Source organism: Poecilia reticulata, linkage group LG23, assembly GCF_000633615.1.
Source record: "Poecilia reticulata strain Guanapo linkage group LG23, Guppy_female_1.0+MT, whole genome shotgun sequence".
In the NCBI taxonomy this organism is placed as follows: Eukaryota; Metazoa; Chordata; class Actinopteri; order Cyprinodontiformes; family Poeciliidae; genus Poecilia; species Poecilia reticulata.
Genome location: NC_024353.1, coordinates 16,244,578 through 16,263,567, shown reverse-complemented (window position 1 = coordinate 16,263,567; position 18,990 = coordinate 16,244,578). Strand labels below are relative to the sequence as shown.

Below are 18,990 nucleotides of genomic sequence, written 5' to 3'. Positions count from 1 at the left end.
GAAAACTTGTAAGCACTCTTAAGGCCATAATCATCCACACCCGCAAGTTGTGAAGTTCTGCTGAAGAAACGTATCCAGTTTTGACACTTCTGACAATGTGTCACTCCGTTGATGAGAAAAAATCCTCAAAACACCGTTAGGCATGAGGACTCAGAGGCAAGTCCTGTCTCAGAGGTCTGTCCAGACTCGGAGGCAGGTCAAGACTCAGAGGCAGGTCCTGTCTCGGAGGCGGGTCCTCACTCGGAGGCGGGTCCCGTCTCGGAGGCGGGTCCTGTCTCGGAGGCGGGTCCTGTCATGGAGGCGGGTCCTGACTCGGAGGCGGGTCCGCACTCGGAGGCGGGTCCAGTCTCGGAGACGGGTCCTGTCTCGGATGCGGGTCCTGACCCGGAGACCAGCCCTGTCTTCTTCGAGTCAGTACCGATCTCGGAGCAGACCAAACTTTGAGTCCCAACTAAGCGTGGACTAAACACAGCGTTCGGTCGACTCTTGGTGGGTTCTTGCCTCTCTTCTTCCTCTGAAGCCCCCATGCCTTTTGAAGAACGGTGTCTCGGAGAATGATTTTCCGCGGTCGTGCCAGGGTTCTTCTGAAGCATTGGACAACCTTGTAAATGACGATTGGGTTGTCGCTTTTGATCAACTTGAAGAGCAGTTCTCCAACTGCATCTTCATTGCCCCAGAGACGTTGCAAGATGTCTTTGCAGATTTTTTTTTCCATTTTCTCAAAAAAGACAAAATCTATGTCCTTTACTTCTTTCCAGATTTTTGGAGCAAGCTTTCTCTGGACTGGTTCGGTGTGCTTCATTTTGTAATGCCCATAGCCAGATCGGTTACTAGACTTATAAATCATTCTCCAAAGAATATTTTCCACCATAACTCTCCTTTCTTCTTTGGTTCCTCGTCTGAAACCCACTTGAACAAACAGTCCTGTGGATGTTGTCCTGATCAGAGAATTAACTGATCAGTTGGTGATGTCATGGCCTCTATGACATCACAAAGTCAACTTTAGAAGGGCCTCATGACACAGACATCATTTGAAGTCATACTGATGACATCATTGTCAGCATCATGGCAACTGTTGCTAGGGCTAATAATAATAGCACGCAGTGAGCATGCACTATGAAAAAAAATTGAATCTGTAGAATAATCTGCAGAATTATTCTCTCAAGTCTGAACTGGCAGTGATTTGCGCAGCGTAACAGGACGACCAGGGAATCATTGGCCCCTCCATTTTACTGCCCTACCCATTTTTATTTGTTATTTGGGTTCCATCTCCTAACAGGCGTAGGGCAAAGTGTCAATGGAACCGCTACATGACCTGGTTGTTTTCTATGTTAAAAATTTAACATATAAAACCTGTTAAATTACGGGAAAAAATCTGTTAAATTCCAGAAAAAATTCTGCTGGAAATTCCGTAAAAAACAGAAAATGTACTGGCAGAAAATTACCAGTACATTTTCCTGTTTTTTTACAGATTTTTTTTTCCTGTTTATGTCTGACTCTTAAGTAAAAAACAAACTTTCATTTCAAAAGGGGTGTAAAAACGCTTTGAGGATTAAAGTGTCAAAAGAGGATTTCACTATAATGCCAAAAGAATTCTCATCAATTGCGGTTGATGAAGTTCCAAAATAAAAGTGTCCAGTAACTTTCCCATGGAACAGGATGCATTGTCCAGACAGACGGACTTCTCCTGCTCTGTGAAAGCCTAGAACAACACCTCTGTGTTCCAGCAGCGGCCCCGGCTTTCTGCTGCATGACTCTGGATCCTAATAAATCAGCAGGGTGGATCCCGGCTCCAGTTGCCACCACACACTGTTTGAAGTGGAGCCTGGGGACGGTTTGCCAGGCCTCTGCTCGGTCCTGTGCGGCGATGACTTAACTGACCAAAACACAGTGCCACACCCCTCCTCACCACCAGAGGTTTGCCAAGAAAATGGACACAAACAGGAAAAGAATTACTCTAATTTGTGCTTCAGTGCTTTCAGTTTCCCACATTGTGTTTTTTGTTTTTCTGCATTCATGATTCTTTATGTCTTCGGTTGTGTCTCTTCCCTCCAAAACCACTTTCCCATCAGATCTTTCCATACTTAGCCCACGTACTGCCAATCTATCATTAGCCACGTGCTACACCAGCTACCTGACGAAGTCCTCCAAAATTTTAACCTTATTTGAGAAATGAAAAAGAAAAACTGTTACGTTTTTTTAGAGGTATTTTAAGCTTGGCCAACTCAGTGTCCCATCAAATGGTGTTTTGAGGCAACAAGGCAACAAAAACCCCAGTGGACCAAGATAAGCAGCTTTGCTTTTCTTCACTGCTGTTAACGGATGCTGCTTGTACGTCACACTCATTGGTAGAGAAAACACAAAGGTTCCTGTTGGAACCCTTATTTATAAAAGAAAAAAAAAAGTGATTTATTGTGTTAAAATTTTTAATGCACTAAAATCTACGTAATTAATTAATCAAAATTAATGCATTAAATTCCCAGCCGTAGAAGAAATATATATATATATATATATATATCAGTAAATATTGATTATTGGCAATATCGGATATTGATATCCACCCTAAGTTTACATGTAGGTGCATTTGTAATTACTATTTTCTGCTTATAGAAATTAATTAATAAAATTATAATTGTATTATTATTAATAAAAGCAAAGATTTAAGATTACATCATGTCAAACAGAAGAAAAACAATACAGAAATATGAGTTTAAGTTTGCTTAATACCTGCTTAAAGGTGGAATATGTAACTTTTATTAAGAATGTTTTTTGCATATTTGTTAAAACTGCCACCATGTCGTGCGTGACAGTGTAATATGGAACAGATAATCTGTGAAAACACTGATCTCCGTGAGTTACCATGTGAAGAAATGCACCACACTCAACCAAAAACAACCAATCAGAGCCAGGAGGAGGGTCTTAGCGCCGTCAATCAATTATGCTAAATGTGCTAATAGCAGAGAAACAATTTACCGTTCCGGGAAAACTGCTTATCCGCTGTCATTGGTGGCCATGCTAACTAGGATAGCATTCACATATTCTGCTAGCTGCAAGGTACCAGAGAGCAAAGGGGGAGGATTGACGGTTAAGACCGACCTCTTAGCTCTGATTGTTTTTTTTTACTAGGAGAAGGCAGAGGAGCTCAGGTTTTTTCACACAATGTTTATCTTATATACTGTTACAACAGTTTAAAAATTATAAAAGTTATATATTGCAGCTTTACCATTTGTTGGTTTAGAAGGAACGTTCAGTCTGATAAACGAGGCTCATCAGAAAGCACTTTCAAATTTATTGAATATGTCTACAGGCTTTCTAAATGCCGTCCTTTATAGTCTTAACAGATAATAGCTCAAATTAACGTTGCTACTTTAAACTTTTAAAGGTTCCATATAAATGTTTGTGGTCTGAACCGAGGCACAAGAAAAATCTTAGCCCAGATAGCTTCAGCATTCTACTTCAGTAACAATTTATACATCACTTAACTGTTTTTTTCCTCCTCTTTTTTCCAGTTCTATTTTTATGCTAGTAAAAGTCACGTAGCACTTGAACAAACAACAGTGCTGTGGATGTTTAGAACAGTACAGGACCCCTCTTGAGAAAGTATTTATCCAAAAGCGCCAATAAAAGCCACAGCAAGGAGTTTCCTAGCGAGGCTGTAACGCATGACTGGCCTGTGCTCGGTAAACACCGTGAGCCAGAGGACCGGCACATGCATCCATGCCTGCACCCGTATTTACAGCCTGCGGCCGGGGCGCGGTGCGACCGGAATTGGCGTCGCAGCCAGCCTCGGTGCCAGCAGCACCAGCAGAACCAGCAGTCGCCATTTCCCGCTGGTGCTTGCTTTGGTTTGTAGGGGGGAAGTCATCAGGCCTCCAGGTCTCCTACAGTCCGTACATCGGCTCTATGACCTGAGGGCTTCGGAATTTTGTTGACTTGAATGTTTACGCTGTAAGGTAATAGTAACTTATTTTAGGTTTGTGAACTGTTTAAAGTTTAAAGTTTTCCTAAATGACAGAGGCATATAAATCTGGACTTCAGTCCGTGAAAGTCATTATTAGAGCAAAATGAAAAGCTAAAAAAAAAAAAAAAACGTGAAATTATGCGAGGTAGCCCCAGTTTATATCCGAATAAAAAACTACTGTAGGAAACCAAAGTGGTTGTCCCAGTTCGGAGGACATACTGGGACATATCCACGTTGAGGGCCTTTCTGGTGAGCAGTGCATGGAAACATCCAGAGGAGTCGATCCCATCTGGCTCTTTAATGGACTTGAGGTCTGCAGAGGGTTGTAAAGCTCATGTCCTCTGACCTCAACGGCACAGTCGTACGTGTGACCTGAAAAACGGACTCATCTTTATTATGTTGGCTTTTATTCACTGTCACTGAACTCTTGAGTTATCAAAGTGATACAACAGAGCCATCTAGTGGCAGGTTAATACTGTTTTATTGACATTTCCTGTCTGCAGGTGATGGACAGCTCCATGCCTCTGATTGGTGAGCACGTGGAGGAGGACAAGCAGCTCATTACAGAGCTGGTCATCAACAAGATGGCGCAGGTGCTGCTGGGAGTTGTTACACCTCAGACTTCTGCTGTGAAGGTACAAATGCAGCTGTTAGAACGACTCATGCTAATAAAACTTTTTGTTTTTGTTTTAAATGCGACATAAAAGGTTGTAGTGCTCACTAATAAAGCAGTAACAGATGTGATCACCACTATATGAACATATAGAGTGCTGTAAAAAAAAAAAGTAACCCTGATAGATTTGACTTTTGTAATTGATAGTTTTTTTGTGTTAAACTGAAATGTTTCAGATCCTACAACTCATTTCAATACTGATGGGTTTTAGTGCCAAAAAGTCAAAATGGAATAAAACAGAACTTTGCTAACATGTTCAGGTGTTAGTGCAATACATATGTGTTTCTCTGAAGGAATTCCAAGTAATCAATAAATTGAAATTAATGTGTTATGGTTCCGAGCTTATTTTCTACATAATCAAGAATTCCCATGTACTGTTTAAGTGGACAGATTGATGTAAAAACAATCTGGAGTTCTTATCATTATTGGGTGAAAAAGCCCAATATTTTTAACTCTTCATTGTGATCATTATATAAGTGATGATAAAAATTATGAAATAATCACAAAACAGTATTGCAAACATAAAAGTAGCACGAAAAAAATAAAAAGTAATATTAAATATGACTTTATAACTAGTAATATTAAACAGTGCAGCAGTTCAACTAACCAGCTCACAGTGTTTGTATTCAATCATATTTTGAACAACAAGTGCAGCATTTATTGATGATACAAAAAAACATTTTGAACATTAAAAGCAACAATCTCAACCATCTGTTTTTGGACTTTGCAAAGATAATAAATTACAGTTCAGCAATATTTTCCCAATGTGTATGATAAACGGTACTGTAATACTAGGGGATTTAATACGTTTCTTTATGAGTGTACATTTTTTTTGCAGTTGGATTAAAAGGTGCTCAGTTTGTTGCAGTTTAGGATGCAAAACACTAGATGTCAGTCTGTCTCACTCACTAGACCTTTAATTAACTACTGTTGCTATAGCAATGCATCAGATCCCCAGAAGATTCAGTGGATTTTTTAAAATTTCTTTTCCAAAAACGTAACCTTTCTCTCTCTGTGTGTCCCTCCATGTTCAGACCACTCAGCCCAGGCGAGGTGAGTTTAATCCTCAGAGTAACGGCTGACCTGTTGTCGACACACTGAGGTAAAACACAACGTGTGTTTCCAGGCGGACACCGCTCTGCTTCGGCCTCTCCGTCACAGTCGGCCCAGGGCTCGCCTCAGAGAGCGCGATCCGCCACCACCTCTCCCAGCCAGGCCTTCCAGCCCGGCCCCATCCCAGCCTCCTCTGGGCCTGGATCTCAGAAACAGTCCCCTCATCTCAAGTAAGTCCAAACTGCAGAGTGCTGGCTTTTTGTTATCTCTTCATGTCTGTAATCAATAGTGTAAAAAGTACAAAAAGGATAAAACCAACTGGGGATACTTCAGTTGCCTTCTCAGCTCCCCTCTCTGTCCTTTGCAGAATTCTCTTCTCAAACTAGATGAAGGGTTGTCTGTACTCTTCTCCATTGCCCTTTCCTCATTGCCCAATTCTGACTGTTGTTCTTTCCGTTGTGCAGCAAATCCCAGTCACTGACCAACACCTTCACAGAGACGTTACGGGGAAGCCTGACCGACGACGAGGCCAAGGCTGAGACCATCCGCAGCCTCCGGCAGTCCTTTGCTAGCCTCTTCTCTGACTGAAGAAGCTCCGCCCCCCTCGAGCTTCACGTTAGATGTCAGGTCAAAGACTAAAAAAATTAAAAAGGGTGAAAAAAAGAGAAAAAAAAAACAGCTTCATCTGTAACAGAGTCTCCTCTCTCTTCCAAACTTCGGCTTTGTGTTTTTTCTTTGCATTAATCCAGTTGTCCATCTGCTGTTCTCAGAATATTAGTGAAGTTAGCACTTCAAAGGCCAAGAGATCCTCAGGATCTTGGAGGAAGTTCCGCTTTCAAAGGTAATACAGTGCCTTTCAAAAGTATTCTTCACACTTTTGTCACGTTAAAACCCAAAAACTTCACTGTATTGAGATTTGACCGCAGATCAACAACAGCTTCTAAGCAGAAGAAAAATAAGCAGGTTTAAATAGTAATAACCATTAGAGTTTATGAATGTAACGTGACACAAAGTAAAATTAAGACATTTACAAGATGCTGTTTATTCACAGCTTCATAAATTTTGCCATAACTGTCACTGTACCCGTTTACACCCTTAGATTTGATGACTCGAGGAAGTCTGGCCTTTCTGGTGCTGACTGCTGTAGCTACAGAAAACCCTCATGTGGTAGCTCGTGCTGCTTGGTATACTGTTGTTCTGCATCCTCCCTGTGCAGCTGGTACAACCATGTTCCTGTTTGTCTCTCTTCATCTTTTTTCCATTTTAAGTGACACATGGCTTCCGAGTTATTTTCAGATGGCGATGCGGTTCCACTTTGGTGTATGTAAACGTACCAAACGGTCACAGTTCACCAGCGAGCTCTGAAGCCCCTCAGCCAGCAGTCGCAGACTTTCTCAGACATCCAGAGTGTGACGCAGTGACTCCTCCACCCCTGGCCTAACTTTACCAAAGTGCTTTTTAAATGGCAGATTTAAAGAAACCCCTCTGCACTGGGTCAGGAAAACAGCCAGCTGGTAGAAACATTTCTACCCGGTGCGAATGCTGACTTGGCTTATGGCCGTCGTCTTCCATCCCAGCTCAGTTGCTCTTTATCTTTCTAAGCTCGGTTAGTTTCACCTTTAAGCATTTGTCGCACTGCTGCGTACCGGTGAGCAGCGATGCTCCGTCAGGACAGAAAAGGTTCTCTTATATTCTGGAATGTTCCAGATTTTCTCTCTGTTCTCTGCAGCCCTTGTCAGCTGAATTTACAGGTGCTCCGCAGTACGTCTTGCTTTGGAATTCAGAGCCGTATATGGACTCGAACTGAAAAGCTGAGGCCGTCGTAACTTCTGAAGATTTGTGATTTATTTATAGGTTAAAATGTTTCCTGGAAAGTGAGTTGACTTCAGAAGTCCTTAAATCTCACTGCGTGCTGCAGGTTTTCCGAGAAATGAACGTTGGTAAAGGTCAGATTTGCAAACAATATACAGCCATTGTGTATTCATGTCATTCACACGAGGAAAAAAGGCATTCATACCCACGACTGAATGACAACTTTGCTTTAAAGGTCAATTATTACAGTTTTCCAACTGTTTTCAGACATGTAGAATGAGATTTTATCAATTTCCGCCAAAGAAAGCAACGAAAACAAAGCTGAGAACATACAGTAGCTGACAGGTGCAGAAGAGTCCTGACTCTACATCTGGATCACTGGGCGCAGGAGTCACAGCTTCCATCCAAAACAATAGTAATGATAGCAAAGTCCTCAGCTTGCATTTTAGTTTATATGTTGAAGATTTCTGTTATTCATCTATGGTGAAGAAAGTCAGGAGAAATGTTATGAGACGGCAGTAGCATGGAGACCAATCAAACCAGCACCCTGTGGAGGGCTTAAGCAGCTCTGTGTTGAGGCCAGTATGCCTTCAATTGATAGCATGTGACAAAAACTGTAATTCAAAACATTAAATTTCGGGCAGCATTCATATATATACTCTAATTTCTGTGTCACCAAAATATTTGAAGAGAGTTTTACTTTTTTTTTCTCTACTTGGTGTTTTACCAAATATGGCTTCAAACCTTCCAATCAAACTCGGTCAGCTGAAGCTAGTTAGCAACAATAAACACACAGGAGGATCATTCAGAGAGAATGGTTAGCATAACATGATATGCGTAGATCAGTAGACATGTTGTACTGACTCCTAAAGCTTGAAAAGTAAATATTTTTCTACACGGTAAACTTTATGCTCACAAACCATAGTTGTGGTTGCCACAGTGGCCTGGCTGTCCTCTCCCTGCTTGAGCTACAAGCATGGAGATTTTAGTTGTCCATCTAAAATCAAAAGTTATTCATCTAAAATCAAATCTCAGTTTGATCTTATGTCAATCAAACTGAGATAAATCCAATTAATTTCAGTGTTTTTCTGGTTTTAAATAGTTAAATGTGTGAATCATAGTTGCATAGTTTGTTGTTAGCCAGTTATAAATTAGCATCATATTACCTTTGCAGACACTTTGTTTTACTTTTGAAGGGAGAAACCTCTGAAGAGCAGTATGATAACAGTGCTAACTGTCCTGAACCAGCTTTGACCTAATCAATATTTACCTTTTTTACACATTTTTATACCACTTTTTAGTCTGGGATGTTTTTTTTTATTTTTTAACTACTGAATAGAAATAAAGTGATGCTGAATTAATATAAACAGCTTTTATTCACACCAGTAACATAAAAAGCTCTGCTTAGGGTTTAATAAAGTTGACCTTTACAAAAGCCCTAGTTAAAGCAAGCAATAAAACAGAGGAAACACACAAACACTTATACAACTGCATATAATAACAGTAGAAAAATGCACAATAGTGCAGACCCATGTAAGCTTTGTTTGTCTGTTTTAAGCCCTTTCTTTCACTTGGCATGTAAAAGCTCAAACTATTTCACAGATGAAGTCCTTCACTTGTTTGTTTGTTTTTTATTTGAGGTCCCATAATAATGCGCAAAAAGCTTTTCTATCCCAAATATAGTTTGGGTTTTTTGTAGGGAGCTATTTTGGTGGTTATGCTAATGTTAGCTTTTACTCTAAAGACTCATTAAACCCATGGTCTAATTCATTTTTTTTATTATAATACCCACCAGCCAGGACAAACATTTTTTAAATGTGGGTGTAACACGGTCCTAGTTTGAGCTGAGATAGCTGTTACTGTGTTAGCCATCTTTTTAGCTCCAAAGCTAACCGGACAGCATCTGAAAGAAGCTAATATTTCAAGTTTATGCTAGCTTAGAAGTGATTGAGTCAAACAGGGGACAAACTGGATTCTACTGGTTGAAATTTGTTTTTAACTTTTCCATCTAAATACGTGACTTTGTGAATCCTTATGAGTCACAATGATCACCAATTTCATAAATTTGTATAAGATTGTGGTGGCAAGCTGCCAACAAGGGCAGAAAAAGGGGCCAATAGAGGATTTCTTTGGGGTTACATTTTGGCCCTATATTGATCATTTATAGGCTTGATACAAGATAGCTGACTTCATGGGTAAAACTGTAAATGTGGCCCATATGGGTCCATCCATCCATCCATTTTCTTACACCCTTGTCCCTCAGTGGGGTCGGGAGGGTTGCTGGTGCCCATCTCCAGCTAGCGTACCGGGCGAGAGGCGGGGTCACCCTGGACAGGTCGCCAGTCTGTCGCAGGGCAACGCAAAGTCACACAGGACAAACAACCATGCACACACACACTCACACCTAGGGACAATTTAGAGAGGCCAATTAACCTGACAGTCATGTTTTTGGACTGTGGGAGGAAACCGGAGTACCCGGAGAAAACCCACCATGCACAGGGAGAACATGCAAACTCCATGCAGAAAGACCCGGGGCTGGAAATTGAACCCAGAACCTTCTTGCTGCAAGGCAACAGCTCTACCAACTGCGCCACTGTGCAGCCATCCATATGGGTCCCTGATGTGCAATTGATTTTCTTAATATCCATTTCAGCTCAAAGCTATAGCTCTCAGCTGGTTCTGCCTATGTGAGTTGTATCTAGTCAGACCAAGTGGATCCCATATGTGAAGCCCATTCAGAGCCCAGGCCCATTTAGTCCCCATCATGCTTGCGCTGAACCCATATGGGGCCCACCGCCACGAGTAACTCTGCCTCAGAGGGTTGCTCTGCAAATTCAGCGTGTTGTAATTTTACTCTTTTGCGGTCACTCCTTATCTGTTCTCACTGTGTCAAGATGGACCAAAATACATCTCATTATCTTTACTGTAGGGATTACTCCTGTTTAGCATGTAACACCAGTATGAAAAGCCATAATCCAGCAATGAGGATTTCTATCCCTTGTGTGCCACGCAATAAAGCTGTGACATCACTTACAAAGCGGCGCGTTAGCCATTAGCTACTATAATCACTGTGTCCGTGGCCTCTCCTGCCTTGCAGAGAAACTCAGCAGATGATGCTTCTTCCTTTTGAAGGTTTCCCGTTTGATTTGTGTTTCTGTCAGGAAAGCATTGGATGTCACTTCTCTTCTTTTCGCTTCAAACTGGAAGTTGAGCAGAAACTTGACGACGACTTGGCGTCATGTAGTTTCAGTGGTCTCTATTTTCGAGCTGAGGAACATAATCTCATTAGTTTGACACACTCGATGTTTGAGTTGTTTGGAACCAAGCTTGAAAATGTTGTACCTACCTCAGGCTTAGCAGTGCTTTCATAAACTGACTGTACTTGTGGAGTTTTTGTGAAGCGAGGAGTGTTTTATACAAGGAGCCTCATGATCTGTGCAAAGACATTCAAACTCCCTTCACCAGTTTGACATGCAAGCTTTAGAAAAACGTTTTAGTGTGTGCGATATTAACCTAAGGATGAGCACCATCTTAACATCATATCCTGTATGATTTAAAATGAAACAGGATGGAGCCGGTGTGCCTTGCATGCAACAATTAGTGGAGTGTGATATACCAAATGACCAGGCACTCCCAAAACACTCTTCTGGGAGCCTCAGTCTCCTCTAGTGGAAGTTTACTGATAAATTTGAAAATAATTGAAAAATTAGACTTAATAAAGATAAATAAATTAAGGCTTGTATATTTCTCATGCAGACGATTATATTGCAACTGTTATGTGAGTTAACGTGAGTAAAGAGTTATATTTATTCAAAAACTTCCAAATCAGTCGGCCCAATGTGAAAATATAATTTCCTCCCTTGTCAAATCCTGAACTAACTGGTTTGGTTCCACTAGCAGCACGCATGCCGGCTTCCTGCCAGGCCTGTAGAATAATAAAACATGTTAAATCGTACCTGTCTGACAGCACGAAGCAGGTTAAAAGACAGCAAAAGCAAGGCAGTTATGCCTCAATCTGGAGAAATTGAGATTTGGATCAGAAATAAAGTTTTTGCAATCTGTAACAAAGTCATTACTAAGACTTTGGAAGTTCAGTGAGTGGCTCAAAAATGAGCAAAATACAGTTTGTGCAATGGCCTAGTCAATGTCCAAACCTCAGTTCATTTAAGGGCATGACCGTTAACAAGCCGTTCTTGCTTGAAAACCATTTATTGTGGTTGAAGTAAAACAATTTTGTAAAAGACTGAATGCAAGTAATCACAAAGCAGGATTTAGGTTTAGGGAGCATTTACTTTTTCACAAAATTCAAACATAACTTTTTGTTTTTACTCAGGTTCTCCTTGAATAAAATAAAAAGAAACCTTTTCATGATTTAACATGGACAAGGTGTAACAGAAGACCAGAAAGTCTTTAAAAGCAACATTTATTTGATAAGCGTCCTGTTTTTTTTTGTTTGTTTTGTGTTTTTTTACCGGTCTTATATAGTCTAAATCCAAATTAACTTTGGTATTTTAATTATCTTTAAATATTTGTCCAAACAATAAATTAAATGCTTTGTGCGGTAAGCATTTTTTCCTCCTTTTTGAATTTTATTATGAAAAAACCCAGATGGAACCTCTGGTCCATCTGGAACCTCTGGTCCATCTGGAACCTCTGGTTCCATCTAGTCCACTATCAACAAATTGTGTCAGTTCTTTATCTTTACAGTTTAAGTTAAGAGTGAGCTTCCTATAACATGAATATTTTGCCACTTGCTGATGAATTTAAAAAAAAAATGGTGTTTAAAAACGTCAGTAATATCTTGAGGTGTCCTGAGGGGTCCAGACTTTGTCTTTCAGCCCAGGACAGCCTGGCAGGTTGCTACGGCCCTGGTGCTGGCCTGTTTTGTCTTTATTTTTTTTACTTTCAACTTCAAGTATTTGTGCACCTGTTTTATATCACGTCCTCATTCGCTTCTTTGGAGAAAAAAAAAACGCAATACAGCCACGTTTTATCAATCATAATGTTTAAAACTAACTGAACTAATATGCATTCAAAGAGCCTTGCCATGTACTGCAAGCTAACTCTTAATGTGATGTGTGTGTACAGCATGGATTTCCTTTAGCAGTCATCCGGTCCACCATGTTCCTTCCTCCCCGCTGAATGACGGCTGGTGTCGTGAGGTTTTTCAGTGTATTAATGTTCTGTATATCGCTGTAAACATTGGCATGGAAACCAACTTTTATTGTGTGCCTCAGGTGTGTAAATTTAGTGATCATGTGACCTTAATGTCTGGCTGCTTGTTTGTGAGACGTGCGATGCATCTCTTGTGTTTCCGTAATTTATTATTAATATTGTTATTATTCACATGATCTCTATACTTTTATTAATTTTTTTTTTTGTCTGAAAAACAGGATTTCTGTTAATAAAGCGTAACAACTTTTAATATACCTGTGCTTGTCCTCTCTTCTCTGTTTTTCAACATGAGGCAATTTTTCTCCATTTATGGTCACTGCGGGAAAAATGTTGAGTCTCTAGAGAAAACCCGCAACAATCAGAAAATGCAGTGATAATCCTAAATATCCCTTCATCTTAGATCAGTTCTATGTTTTATTCCTTTTGGCATAAAGCTCGGCGCATTACAAGCTGCCTCAAAGAGGAACCTGCTGGACTGCAGCGCTTCCTTTCATCTGCTGCCTATTTTAAATCACGCTCTGAAATGAACCACATTAGGCTGTGGATGCATAAAACACACTCGCTCACTTTATTTTTCAAACAACACCAGATGTCCTTTATTTCTGAGAAAATTGCACATCTGAGTAGAAAACTATAGGCAGCTATGCTTTGATCAGAAAATGTATGCGCTCCCTTGACAAATTTCTTCTATTGTTGCTCTCCCCCCCACCCCCCCGCCAAGACAAACACCTGAACAAATACAAAAACTGTTTTCAAATAATGATTTATGTAATTAAAAGAAATATAAACCAATCAAGACATCCTCAATGTATGCGGGAAAAAGAAAAAAAGAAAAGAAATGTAATTGCTCCCCAAATTAAATAACTACATTGTCTTCCTTTGCAAAATAGCTTTAATTAGTCACACTGGTAGGTTTTAATCAGCATTTTTGATGCAACGCCACAATATCTTTGAGTAGGCCACTTCAAAACCTTCATTCTGCTTCTTTTTTTTTTGTGCTCTTGAGGTTGAGGTCATGAGTTTATGGCCAGACATTCAGGATATTTTACTAGAGAACAGAACGAATAGTTCACTAAATTACACCGAGTCAAATCAACCCCAGACCATCACAGTGCTGCCACGATGTCTGACTTCTAGTATGATATATTTTGTCTAAGCTTGGTGCGGTTAGTGTTACACTCTATGTAATAGCACACCTTCCAAAAGGTTCCAGTTTTGACCCATCACTCCACAGATTGAAGTCTGTGGGATCATCAAGATGTTTTTTTGGTCTTTTTGTTCAGCAGTGGTTTTGGCCTTTGGCTTTCCCGTACAGGACAGTTTTGCCCAATCTTTCTTTCCTGTTGTTAAATAACAAACTGACTCTAACTGAGGTAAGAGAGACCTGAAGTCCTTTGGATGTGATTCCAGGTTCCTTTGAGACTTCCTGGACGACATGTTGATGCTTTATTTGGAGTAACTTCGACCCTGGAAATGTTCACCTCAGTAACACGATTCTTTCATTTGTGAATGGTTCCCACAATGATTCATTTAAGCCTTTCACCATTGTCAGGTCTCACTTTAGCAGGTGGTTGTCTGTTTTGGTTGTGACCATGTTGGGTGTGTCTCCATTGGTGGTGTGTTCCTCACTATGTGTGTGTGAATCTGGGCAGAGCATAAGCGCTCAAGGGCTGTGGTCGACGCTCCAATGATGTCTAACGGCAGTATGGATGACACGTTTATGCACAGATGGACTCCAGGCATGTGGAAGCATTTTAAGAAGCTAATTAAAGTTCCAAGAGCTCAATAAAAAAATTTAGATTTTTGAAGTTTCCTTTCCTGCAGCACACACCCGGTATGATAATCTATTTTAGCTAATATTAGGTTAACAAGTCAATGAATGCGTCTTCACGATTGTCTCTCTTCTAACATGACTTGTTAATCTCTAACAAATCTTAATAAAAAAACCCATGTGGATGAGAGGTTGAAGATGAAACGCTGCGCTGTTTTCACTGAAAACTTTACCATCCAGTCTGCGGCCGCTGATTCAGATAAGATCCAGCATTACGTAACATGTCCAACATTTCATTCCTCTTACTGCTGCTTTTATCTCTAACGCCTGTCACTCTGATCCAGTTCGCTGCCATGTTCAGCAAGCTTTCACCTCATAAGAACAGATTTATTTTCTCCTTAAAGAGCCGTTGAACTCTTCCCTCCTCCGTGTGTCAGTCAGCCTCTGAGGCCCCTCACAGCTCTCTGCGTCCTGAAACGTCCTGCCGCTCACATTTACCTCCCCCCTCCCCCCCACCCAGTCCAGAACACGTGTTGCATACCAGGCCCCTGGCAGCCTGATGGTAATCTGCTGCCAGTGTGAATTCTTTTGTGGTCTTTAAGGGGGAATGTGGGAACCTGTGATGTGCCGCAGGTCCCTGCCTGCCTGTGGGATCATCCATCGACACGACAGCGAATGGGACCTGACGGGAATCAGACCAACTCAGAGAGAAGAATCTATGATGGCTGGGGTGATGCGGTGGTGCAGGGGATAAGCGCAATGCATATAGTCCTTGATTCAGCCGTCGCAGATTTGATTCCTGGGCTGGTGACCTTTGCTGCATGTCTTCCTCTCTCTCTCTACCTACCTACTTTCCTGTCTTAGCACTTTCAAATAAAGGCCAGTAGAGCCAAAAAAAAAAAAAAACCTTAAAATTTTTTCCAAAAAATCTTTGACGGCCTAGTAGGGCCATTGTAAACAGTTGTACACAGAAAAAAAGAAGTACATTTCCACCAGAAAAAAGTGTGCTTGTCGAAAATTCCCTAGAAAAACGATTTGAGATCAGTCTCTAAAAAGTTCTGTGTTTAAGAAGTCAAAAATGTTCAGCTTTTGAAAATCAGAAATGTTCTTGTTTGGTTTTTGTCAACAAATTTTCCGAGATTAATCTCAAAAGTTCTTTTTCTCGCAAATGTTCAACGTGTGGAACCCACAAATTTCCTTGTTTTTTTTTTTTTTTCTAGAACATTTCTGAGATTAATCTCAAAATTTCTGAGTTGCTGTTTTTTCTGGTGGAAATTAACTCTTTTGTTTAATTTCTGTCTACAATTTCCCTAATATGCTGTGGGCTGATTTGCTTTCAAATAGTGCTCTATTTTCACCAACAGGGGGCGTTCTCCTTCCACGCTCAACCCTTTATGATCTCTATCTCTCGTTACATTATGCGCAGCTGTTCGTCCTTTTCTCTGCTCTTCAATGAAAATGTTTTCTCCTGTCTCGTCTCATACCGATGTGATGATGTGCGCTCCGCTCTGAGGTTCAGCTACAGCCATATCGGCTGAACACAAAAGTGTTTGTCGGGTACGTCTAAAAGGGAAGGACACAAAGAGACGGTGCTTAGCAACAGCTGGAACAACAGAGTACAAAATTTCACTAGAAGGAACCATACAGGTCGCATTAATTACTGCTCATGCTAAAAATGTGTGAAAGCTTCATATCGTATAGCTGGAAAGGAATCAACACAATGAGATTTTTTAATTTTTTATTTTTTTTATTTTTTTTTTGCTATAGTAGCTCAGTGAATTCCAGAATGTTACCAAGAACAGAAATCACCTGTGAAAATAAGTCATTTCATAATTTTTACGCTACCGAATAGAGAGAGGTGTGCAATACTGTGAATTTTCTCATTGATCTGATGCCAAATAAATACACTGCTCAAAATAAATAAAGGGAACACTTAAACAACACAATATAACTCCAAGTAAATCAAACTTCTGTGAAATCAAACTGTCCACTTAGGAAGCAACACTRATTGACCCGACGAGGGTCCCTGTTGTCAATCAGTGTTTCTTCCTAAGTGGACAGTTTGATTTCACAGAAGTTTGATTTACTTGGAGTTATATTGTGTTGTTTAAGTGTTCCCTTTATTTTTTTGAGCAGTGTATATACAGACACAGATATAAATAATTTTTGTTATTTGAGTTTCATATATCAAAGTCTAGAGGTGTCTACAAAATACTTTCACAACATATTTACAAGGAAAGTAGAAATAATACAACACAACTCATTTGTGTGCATTTCTCCTTAAAGTGCAAAAAATTGTCATTTGAGGGAAAAAAATCGAAAATCTTTTTTTAAGGTAGAGTTGAGAAACTGCAACACAAACATAAGTGGAAATTTCAAGAGGGAGTCTGAAACTAAAGCATTAACCGATACCGATACTGACTAGGTATTTAGGGATTCGATATTTGGATCAATCTGCCCACCATTACTGCAAAATATTCCCCAGTGAGTGGAAAACAGGAGCAACAGTCATTTATCTGCAGAAACATCACAGAGCAGCATCAACAGAGCAGAGGTTCCCGGCTTCCTGCAGTCATAGCAACAGCTCTCCAAACTTCATGTGACCTTCAGATTAGCTACAGAACAGAGAATGGCCTGAATACAAACCTTGACTTCAACAACAAGGTGAAGTAATGAAATATGTCACCATTGCAGTGGAGACATGTCCCCTGATGAGACGAACAGCCTCTCTGTATGGATTTTTTTGAAGTGTAAAGTTTGGTGGATGGATGATATTGGATTTTAATGCTGTCTCATGCAACATGTAGCTTTTCTATTTAATTACAAACTCTGGGATTGCGGTGTAATTTCTGCCAGAGATACAGGCATGTTGTATGGTAAGCCAAAGATGCCGAAATTTGTCATTGTTATATTGACAAAAAAAATAATTTCTTCCACTAAATAAATGTATTTTTGGAATATTATCAAAATTTCAATCTGAAATTTTGCTACTGCAACCAAAGATTCATTTATTATTAAGCTTTTAACACGTCTTCACTGTGTCAATTAGCTGGCAGCATCTGTGCAGCAGTGATACATTACTGACCAGATCATCACTCCACTGTGTAAGATAGTGGCACCTAGTGTCTAAACCTGCAAACTGCAACCAATTAAACACTGCCCCAAAATTATAACTGCAATGGATGAATGGAGAGTTTCATTGTCTAAAATCACTCCATTATTCACAGGTTTGAGAACATGATGCCGCACCATTTTCTTTCACATTTTGGGGGTGAAAATTTGGTTTGTCCCAATCCAATATGAGAAATCTGTCTGAAATTATCCAAAAAATGTGTATCAGATTATATTGGCCTGCATCTGAAATCTCCAACATAAGCACTCCATTAGAAGCATTCTGCTAAAGAATTTCTATCCAGCAGTGCTTGTATCCCATAATAAATGGATCAGTTGTTTTCTTACCTATTGTTGTTGACTATTGTTCTCTGAGTAATATGACTTGATCAAGCTTTTTCTAACATTCCTCACTATAAAAAGAGTAATAAAAGTGCTGCTGATATCACATCGGGTCAGTGTTGGTTTATAATCAAAGCTGCAATATCTGTATCACATCGGAAGTAAAAACATTGTATCAGGAAACCGAATAAACGGCCATTAATCTAACCAAACACCTGCTGTGAGGATTTTATATTTAACCTTGACGGTGTTATGTTCAATTAATTTATATAAAAGTCTCAGAATAAAAAATATGGCTTCATTGTGGCCCTTAATGCAATGTCTGTTTGTGTGGGTAGATCTTTGTATGTTTACCTGGAAGAATCCTGTGTGTGTGCAGAGGAAAACCTCGGCCATCAAAGAGAGAGTTTCTTTAATAGCAGAGAAGACCTTGGTTGTCATGGGGACAGTAATGCCCTGTATAACACCGATGGGCAGAGAGAGATAAAACTCCCCAACTATTTGTGTCAAAGAAGTTCAGGTTCCATTTTTTTGCTCTACGCAAACAGAAGCACTGAGGAACATTCAGCATTCAATGTTCATCTACATAACCTGGATCTGGATGCGACAGCAGAGATATAGCAACTTCATTATCCAAGTATTACAAATAAAGGATTAAACAACAAAAAGTTCAGAGCAAAGCTGCTAAACTTTTAATGGCAGTAGCAATGTTTTAGTTCAACTTAAAAGTCCATCCATCCATTTTCTGCAGCTTATCCGGGGTCGGGTCGCGGGGGCAGCAGCTTCAGAAGGGAGGCCCAGACTTCCAGCTCCTCCGGGGGAATCCTAAGGCGTTCCCAGGCCAGCCGAGAGACATAGTCCCTCCAGCGTGTCCTGGATCTTCCCCAAGGCCTCCAATATTCTTAATTCAGCCATTTCATTTCATATCTTTAACTGTTGCTGAAGGAGACAAAGCATCAAAAATCCACTCATAAATCAGGTTTGAACTGTTGCTAACTTTAGTTTCTCACTGTTGTACTTCTTAGATTCCTGCCAGGCCTGTTTATCCGTTTGGTTCCCAGTCCTGCACTGGCTCAGGTCAGTTTCCATGTC

At 40.3% G+C, this 18,990-nt stretch overlaps 1 protein-coding gene and 1 long non-coding RNA gene across 3 annotated transcripts in view; one reads left to right on the top strand and one right to left on the bottom strand.

Moving 5' to 3' along the window:
• The window catches only part of syn3 (synapsin III), a 110,521-nt gene extending 100,750 nt beyond the window's left edge, over window positions 1-9,771 (top strand). For both annotated transcript variants that reach the window (XM_008401472.1, XM_008401473.2), the window contains exons 11-14: window positions 4,465-4,596; window positions 5,669-5,687; window positions 5,761-5,917; window positions 6,152-9,771. In XM_008401472.1, the coding sequence (XP_008399694.1) occupies window positions 4,465-4,596; window positions 5,669-5,687; window positions 5,761-5,917; window positions 6,152-6,275 (432 nt within the window). In that variant the 3' untranslated portion in view covers window positions 6,276-9,771. The remainder of the gene's footprint in view (window positions 1-4,464; window positions 4,597-5,668; window positions 5,688-5,760; window positions 5,918-6,151) is intronic.
• Window positions 9,772-11,243: 1,472 nt separating this feature from the next.
• Window positions 11,244-12,943, bottom strand: LOC108165890 (uncharacterized). The gene is made up of 2 exons (XR_001776229.1): window positions 12,151-12,943; window positions 11,244-12,114 (listed from the first exon to the last, which is right to left on the bottom strand). It is a non-coding gene; the product is annotated as an uncharacterized LOC108165890 (long non-coding RNA).
• Between the last annotated feature and the right edge of the window lie 6,047 nt (window positions 12,944-18,990).